Source organism: Diaphorina citri, unplaced genomic scaffold, assembly GCF_000475195.1.
Source record: "Diaphorina citri unplaced genomic scaffold, Diaci psyllid genome assembly version 1.1 scaffold128, whole genome shotgun sequence".
Classification (NCBI taxonomy): Eukaryota; Metazoa; Arthropoda; class Insecta; order Hemiptera; family Psyllidae; genus Diaphorina; species Diaphorina citri.
Genome location: NW_007377565.1, coordinates 296,155 through 305,059, shown reverse-complemented (window position 1 = coordinate 305,059; position 8,905 = coordinate 296,155). Strand labels below are relative to the sequence as shown.

The window sequence follows — 8,905 nt, the reverse complement described above, 5'->3', positions numbered from 1 at the left end:
TCTCAAATTATGTTGAGGATAAAATTCCGAATGGGGAAGATCAGATTCCGAGGAGAACGAATGGGGAAGATCAGATTCCGAGGAGAACGAATGGGGAAGATCAGAACAGACCCAAAAAACACGTAATTTTTGCGAATCGCGATATTGCCAAAATATTCCCATAAATCAAATAATAAGAATAACCTACGTTATTATTATTATTATTTTTTTTAGTAATTTTAAACAGGCTCCGAGAAAAACCAGCTTAAGCATAGATTGGGACACCCTGTATATTGAAAAAAAAACAATGTTCTAACAATACCTAAAGTTAAAATAAAGTCTTACCTCAACTCTCTATTTGAAACTACAGAACTCGTACATCTTCTGCGGCACCCTTTTGGTCAGGAAGGCAATTTCCTCCCTTCCTTCGCTTGTCTGGAGCCACTTCTTGCTCTCGTACAAGTTGAGGAGGTTGTGGAACTCTTCGTCGTTCAACTCGGGAACATGGATGGGAACGAAAGGGTCGATACTCTCGAAGCCCGCCTTCTTGAGCATGTACAGGGGCAGATGGGATTCGCGCCGGTCCGGCAGATTGGCGCGCGGACTGAGCGCCAACACGATGGCCCCGTTGTTCTGCGCGCGAGAAATACAGGAATTTAGTTATTATTGTTGTTATTAGGTTTTTTTTTTATTTTTTTTTAAGGTTGTAAAGAGGGAGCTATGTAACTGTTGAGGTCTTATCATGACTTATTTGTAATGAAAGCTGAGAGCTTCTTCACAATTTTTGTGGATATCACAGCATTACTAAAAGCCTCCTTTTACTATTTGACATTTATATAATTTTTCTTTTTACTTTGGTAATGCCGCCAATGGTCGCTACTCGATTGTCCTCACGAGGCTGAGTGCACCCCGAAATACAAGCACAGAGCCGAAAAAACTTCGAACCCGGGACCTCCGGAGTGCAAGCCTAGTGTGATACCCACTCGGCCACGGAGGCTACCTACTACCGACTACTAAGATCTTATGACAAGGCCGTATTTAGCCCTCCCCCCCTCGAGGTTAATTTTTTTCCTTTGCTGTAGGCCAGACTCCGAAAATTTGGAGCAACCACCCCCTTTACTGTTTGTTTAACTTACCCAGTCACTTGACATTTTTAAAATTTTTCTTTTTACTCTGGTAATGTCGCCAATGGTCGCTACTCGATTAAAGTAGCTATTCAATTGTCCTCACGAGGCTGAGTGCACCCCGAAATACCAGCACAGAGCCGAAAAAACTTCGAACCCGGGACCTCCGGAGTGCAAGCCTAGTGTGATACCCACTCGGCCACAGAGGCTACCTACTACCGACTACTAAGATCTTATGACAAGGCCGTATTTAGCCCTCCCACCCCTCGAGGTTAATTTTTTTCCTTCGCTGTAGGCCAGACTCCGAAAATTTGGAGCAACCACCCCTACGGTAATTCACTGTTTGTTTAACTTACCCAGTCACTCTGCACCAAATTGATAACCGACCGCGTTAGAGTGACCCTGGATGGTAACACTTTGCTTTTGTCTTCCGGTTTACAGTTGGTTTTCTCCGCAAAGAAACTGTTGTAGCCATCCACGCAGACGAACGTTCTACAAACGCCTGTAGAGAACAAGGAACGGAATGAAAGCCAGTTAACTAATAATAATAATAATAATGAGAATGGTTTATTTTAATGCAACTATAAAAATATCTTCCTTTTGTTCCTATATAAGTACCCCCAATGGTACTTTTCAGGAACGGTTTGAATTATTTATTTCATTAAAATTCTAACTTATTTTAACTTATTTTAACTTATTTTAATATTATTATTTTTGGCGCAAAGAAACTGTTGTAGCCATCCACGCAGACGAACGTTCTACAAACGCCTGTAGAGAACAAGGAACGGAATGAAAGCCAGTTAACTTATTTTAATATTATTATTTTTGGAAAAAAAAAAGAGGTTTAATAGAGGGAACTATAACTGCTAAGGTCTTATCATCCTGAAGTCAAAGAGAGACAGGATAGGTGAAAGCCAGCCATCCCGAGGTATGAACGTATCCCTCCAGTGCCCTATAACACCAAAGTATGGAAAAGTATTTACAATTCCATATTTCGAGCTAATTCGTCCAAATTGAAAATTCTCCTTTTCCACTGGCCGTTACACTTGTAAGATACTTTTCCATACTTTGGTGATATGAGGCACTGGATAAAATCCACCCTGGGCGGGAATGGAACCGACGGCCTAGCGCTTACAAGGCAGACGTGCTACCAACCAAGCTAACTAGGCTGCCTAGATGGAAACAACAAATTCAAACCACATAAAGCTAAGAGCAAAAAAAGCTCTAAGATCCACTCTGTTTTTAGCCTTGAAAAAATTACCCTCGGGACCACAAAGTGAGTTTAAACTCGGTTTAACTCTCGGAGTAATCAATCAGATTAGTTGATTTTTAGCCCGTCCTTTCTTTATTATTACGATAGTAATAAAAAAAGGTATAAGGGACAGACTATTGTATTTGCTTCGGTGTTGTCTGTCGGTCTGTCTACCTATCCTGTCTTCCTTCTCTCTTCGATTTCGGGACGATAAGACCATAGCAGTTACAGTTCCCTCTGTCAAACCTCTTAAAAAAATCCATACTTTGGTGATATGAGGCACTGGATAAAATCCACCCTGGGCGGGAATAGAACCGACGGCCTAGCGCTTACAAGGCAGACGTGCTACCAACCAAGCTAACTAGGCTGCCTAGATGAAAACAACAAATGCAAACCACATAAAGCTAAGAGCAAAAAAGCTCTAAGATCCATTCTGTTTTTAGCCTTGAAAAAATTACCCTCGGGACCACAAAGTGAGTTTAAACTCGGTTTAAGTTTAACCCTAGGAGTGATCAATCTGATGGGTTGATTTTTAGCCCGTCCTTCCTTTATTATTACGATAGTAATAAAAAAAGGTGTAAGGGACAGACTATTGTATTTGCTTCGGTGTTGTCTGTCGGTCTGTCTGTCCCCATAGAAGGACTTATCCAAACCTGGTCGACCTATATATCAAATTAAAGGTCTTTTTACCAGGAACACGAAAGTGGTAGTGAAAATTTTGTCCAGAAAACCATAAAGCCAAAAAAACTGGTTTTTGGGGTAGCCAAAAAAACATGTAAGTAAAATCAAATCAAGAATGACAATAAACTGAATATTAAACAAATTGGGTAGGCACATAGGTACTGATTTTCTTTAACTACGATCAAATAAACTACAGGCTAAAAAATTCCCGGAGGGACGGGCCCAGCTTGTTAAAAATTGCTTAAACCAAGATTAAAATTTAAATGGAGTTTAAACTCACTTTGTGGCCACCCACCTAATTGACATATTGAACTAACCCATTCAGTTACCTTCAGTAGACAGCTTCTTGATTTCTGTAAACAGCACATCTACCACGTCGCTGGCGTATTTAACCCTTGTTATCCCATGTTCTATGAGCGCAGCCAAGGGGATATTGGCTTCAGACTTCTCTCGGGGACTCCAAACGTATTCCTGACTAGTGGTTAACTGTGAGAGAAAATCAAACAGATGTTTATTAATCAGACTTGAGATGGGTTTCTTCAAATTAAATTGATAAATTGATCCCAAGGGCAAGGCAATGCTTAAACCCTTGACAAATGGAGTGTGCCTGAAGGCATGTGATGTGTTCCAATCCACTTGACCCCAATAGGAACAGGACAGTACACTACTATTATGTCACGTCACGTGAACTCATATGGCGTCAGAAAGATGTACATCTGAGGTTTCCCATAATATTGTATTGATCCCAAGGACAAGGCAATGCCTAAACCCTTGACAAATGGAGTGTGCCTGAAGGCATGTGATGTGTTCCAATCCACTCGACCCCAATAGGAACAGGACAGCTACACTACTATTATGTCACGTCACGTGAACTCATATGGCGTCAGAAAGATGTACATCTAAGATTTCCCATAATATTGTAGGGACCTGAATTCGTTCAGGACAGCTACACTACTATCATGTCACATGAGCTCATGTGATGTGATAGTAGTGTAGCTGCAGCTGGCTTTCTCCTAGCCTGTCTTCCTTTTCTCTTTGATTTTGGGATGATAAGACCTCCACAGCTACAGCGTAGCAAAATGGCCTAACGGTCAATGTCCTGACATTTGTAAACAACAACAACAACAACACTAACCTCTAAATCCAGCCTCTTCAACAAAGCAGGTTTATGCTATCTTCTTATTAAGGTTTTGTTCATATATATTATCTTCTTATTTTCTACATATTAAGATGAAATTAAGAGATATTTACCCTAGGATCTTCCAGCCACTTTGTGTTTTGCTTCTGAAAATGCCTCAACCACATGGCTGCATCTATGTTCAAATCTACCATACCTTCCTTGGTGAGTGAATGACTGACCTCCTTTGGATAGGCAAACCATCTGAGAACTGAAGAAAAAAGACACAATCTTGAGAATAATTTTCTAAAGCTTTTGTCAAGAAGGTTCAGTTTCCAAACCATTCTTGAATAATGTTCTAAAGCTTTTGTCAAGAAGGTTCAGTTTCCAAACCATTCTTGTCAGTAAAATCCTTTTCAAAAAAGGGGGAATGGGAAGAGTAGGTATCTGACTTATTGACTGAGTAGTCCACCTGTTGTACCCTTGGATGAACAACTTAAGATTTGATGATACAAATTTCAAATTAACACTGCAAAGATTTTTTCTAACTTACCCCAAGGTATGTGCACTAGGAGGTAGTTATTCTCATGTGCATACTGAAGGGCATACACCAGAGCCATTGACTTTCCGACTCCATGTTCTCCGTACAGTACAAATCTGGGACTCGGCCGATCAAAATTTGTCATTGATTTCAAATACCCAACTAGCTCCAGCATACAGTTCCGGATAAGAATGGAAGACTCGTTGAAGATCTGGGTCTGTTCGTTAAATACACGGGTAATGCCTCCAAGCTCAAATATAGCTGAACGGACCTCATCGGGGAGGGTGTAGAATTTGTACAAGTCCTGTTTGGAGTGCTTGGTCTGAAATCATAAGAGATAAAATATGAGCTAAGGGCCATATTTGTTATTATAAATAAAAACTAGCTATTAAGTTGCACTCTAAGGGCTATTTCACATCTAGACTGCAACTTGTAGTATACGGTATACAGCAGTTTCATGATGAGGGCTACATAGTCTTATGGGCCTGTTCACACTTGAACTTGAAGTTTAAGTGTGAACAGGCCCATAATACTATGTAGCCCTCAACATGAAAACTGTTGAATAGTATACTACAAGTTGCCGTCTAGATGTGAAATCCACCTAAAACTCTGAAAAATGAATTCCAAACATCTAATTGGGCAAAATTTATTTCCGTCAGTCTTGAGAGCAAAATTTTTACCTACCTACTTAGGTAGGGTACCTACATATGTGACAATACTAAATTTCATGTTGTTACTGGGACTCAAGCCCTAGCCCCCTGAATCGGAACTCCATTGTTCTACAACTGAGTTGCTGGGACTCGGGTAGTTGGGGTGATTCTACACACTGAAATTCATTCCACCTCTTGAGAATAATTTTCTAAAGCTTTTGTCAAGAAGGTTCAGTTTCCAAACCATTCTTGTCAGTAAAATCCTTTTCAAAAAAGGGGGAGAGTAGGTATCTGACTTATTGACTGAGTAGTCCACCTGTACCCTTGGATGGAACAACTTGAGATTTGATGATACAAAATTTCAAATTAACACTGCAAAGATGGCATGAACACTACTAATCATCCTAATAAAAAGCAAGTAAACGTATTTGAACACAAGTTGTCTTAGAAAACTCGATTTCATAAGTAAACTTTACAAAAGCCTTATTTTCGACAAACCTATCAATCGAGTCAATCAATCAATCAGTAGTGTTCACATCACCCATCTCGCCACGACGTCCTCGCTAGGAAAATGGAAAAAAGGGAAATTTACTACAATAAAAATTAATTTATATATTTTAATAAAAAAGAGATAAATAATTTGTAATAACAACCTTAGGAGGAGGGAGGAGAGATAGAGAGAGGGAAATCGGGTAAAGAAAAAGAAAATAATAATAATTAAAATTATTAAGAAATTTATATTAAGGAAAAATCTTTTTAAAAGATAGAAAAAATATTTGAGAGAGTCAACCTTTCGAATCGTGAGTATAAATGCTACATGCTAGACAGCTTGTTTAAGTACACAGTTTCTATAAAATAAATTCAATACAACATATTGAAATGATAAAAATTAAATTGCTTTAAATGTTCGTATAACTCGTAACTAGAAGAAATAAAACTGAAAACTCGCAAGTTTGCATGCACACCAATATAACACAGAATTCAAACCACTCAAGAAAATTATATACTTAAACTAACTTTTCAACAGGTTTTCTTCAAGTATATGTATGTAGATAACTATAAGAAGTGTCTCTTCCTCAGCATAAAAATTTCCGTACATCCGAGTGTGAGGAAAAATACGTTTCGATCTATTGTTGATGATGTCAATGATTTTATAATGATCAAATTTATATTATTATTGCATTAGAAATAATTTTTGAGCGTATCTTTTTTTTTCCATATGTGGAAATAACATTAAACATGAATTGGGTTGGTACTTATAACAAATTGCTACAATTTACGATTATTTAGATTTTAGAGGGAGGAAATTAATGCTTACTGGAAAAATGAAAGTCGCTGTCGAGTTTAGATGAAGTATCACAATCACACATTTTCTTCCGTGCAAAACCTCGCACTATATCTTTGGAAATATTATAACAATGTTTCATCTCTTTGAATTAATTTTATTAGCAACTCACAGAAATTAGTCAGAGGTCAGAAAAAAAAAAACAAACAAAAATTCAATTTCAAAGTCAAATAGTTATACAAATGTAGTAAAATAGAACAATATACTTACAGTTTAAAAACACAAGGGGAATATATGACACTTTTTGACAATTAGATTCTGTGAGGCGAAAGAAAATCACCTTTTTGGAGTATTTTGTGAACAGAGGACATTGCTACGGTTCCACGTGGCATGAACAATATGACACTTTTTGACAATTAGATTCTGTGAGGCGAAAGAAAATCACCTTTTTGGAGTATTTTGTGAACAGAGGACATTGCTACGGTACCACGTGGCATGAACACTACTAATCCTAATAAAAAGCAAGTAAACGCATTTGAACACAAGTTGTCTTAGAAAACTCGATTTCATAAGTAAACTTTACAAAAGTCTTATTTTCGACAAACCTATCAATCGAGTCAATCAATCAATCAATCAGTAGTGTTCACATCACCCATCTCGCCACGACGTCCTCGCTAGGAAAAATTTTTTTTTTTTTTTTAATTTATGGTGTACCTATGTACATAAATTTACAATTCACTTACATATTTACTCAAGTACCTAACTATTTATAAAATTACATATGATCATCATTAATTCATTACTATTACATATAAGCGCTAAGCGATACACTTAGTTCATATCTTGGTTGGTATTTTGGTTCATCGCTACAGGTTCCCAAAGCTTGCCAAAGAGAAACTGGTTGAAGATGATCCGCATGGCCTGGTTCACGGGCACGCGGCACATCGGGCAGGTCCGGTCAAAGTCGCAGGTCCGCTCCGCGCACTCGGAACAGAAGAAGTTGTGTCCGCACGGGATGAGGGCGTGGGTGACTTCGCGGTCGTTACATAGATAGCATTGACGACTGCCGCTGATGGAGCCGGAGGGCGAGGTAGAAGATACCGGCGGGTAAGACCAAATGGAGGACGGGTTGACGGGCGACGCGTCGAATGAGGGAGAATCGCCCAGACCTGGAATCGACGGAGAGAGCGGGCGTTTAAAATGTGACAAGGATACGACACGAAACTTTTGGTTAAGATCGGTGCAACGCTGGGCAGTAATTTGGCCGCTTTTTGGCGATTTTCGGAGTAATTCAAAAATATCTCGGGAACGGTATAAGCTAAAGACTTGGAATTTGGTATGTAGTCCACAAATGTGACAAGGATGCGACACGAAACTTTTGGATAAGATCGGTGCAACGCTTGGCCCCTTTTTAGCGGTTTTCAGCTGTACTAAACGGTTTGAGATACTGTAAAAGTTACTGTGGAGTTTGGAGACTGTAAAAATTTTTTGGTGTTTTTTTTTTTTTTTTTTTTTTTTTTTTTAACTGTAAAATAATATCCAAAAAAGCATCATTCAATAGGATAAGAAAAGTGATGTTACCGGATTTTTTTTTCTCCTTTTTTTTTCGTTGTCAGCTTTTGTTCTTCAATGTTAAGTAGGAAAAAAAAGTCCCAAAAACTCATTTTCTTACCTTCGTCTTTATCCAGACTGGACATGCCGCTCCAGATGGAGCCCAGGTCGAGTTGGGTGGAAGAGTGCGGGGCGCAGGCAGACGAAGAACTCGAGGAAGACGCGGAGGAGCAGCCGGACGAGCCGGAGAATACGTGATGGTTCATCTGGAAACAGGACATTAGAATAGAATAAAACATACCTTGTTTATCCTGCTCGAATGAGACTAAAACTTCCTTTCTTGGTGACACCATTGAGACGACATTAATTATTTATTTCTATAAATATATGTAAAAAAATGTAAATATTGTAGTTTTTGGAGCTGGTTAACACAAAAAAAAAAAAATAATAATAAAAAAATGTAGATTCGTATAAGCTTAACCCATCCCTTGGGGCAGTTACCCCTACACCTAACACCTAAGCCTCAGAGTGGGCTTTTTGTGTATGGAGTTAACGCAAAGAAAAAATATAAATGGTTTTATTGACACAATACTAATATAAGTGAAAGAAAAAATAAATAAATAAAAAAGACAAAAATTATAATAATAATAATGATAATAATAATAATAATAATAATAATAATAATAATAATAATAATAGAAGGAAAAATATTTTTTGTATGTTTA

At 38.2% G+C, this 8,905-nt stretch overlaps 2 protein-coding genes across 2 annotated transcripts in view; both read right to left on the bottom strand.

The window, feature by feature from the left end:
* Nucleotides 1–321: 321 nt before the first annotated feature.
* LOC103524950 (28S ribosomal protein S29, mitochondrial-like) lies at nt 322–5,153 on the bottom strand. Its single transcript, XM_008489991.2, has 6 exons — nt 5,094–5,153; nt 4,707–5,016; nt 4,288–4,424; nt 3,366–3,522; nt 1,460–1,605; nt 322–612 (listed from the first exon to the last, which is right to left on the bottom strand). Exons 1-6 carry the CDS (start codon nt 5,151–5,153, stop codon nt 334–336), a joined length of 1,089 nt encoding a protein of 362 aa, XP_008488213.1. The 3' UTR covers nt 322–333.
* A 2,307-nt stretch (nt 5,154–7,460) lies between these two features.
* Nucleotides 7,461–8,905, bottom strand: part of LOC103524949 (RNA-binding protein MEX3D-like) — a 32,960-nt gene continuing 31,515 nt past the window's right edge. Inside the window, exons 5-6 of the mRNA XM_008489990.3 lie at nt 8,302–8,446; nt 7,461–7,798 (exon numbers count right to left, since the gene is read on the bottom strand). Of these exons, the coding sequence (XP_008488212.1) occupies nt 7,461–7,798; nt 8,302–8,446 (483 nt within the window). The remainder of the gene's footprint in view (nt 7,799–8,301; nt 8,447–8,905) is intronic.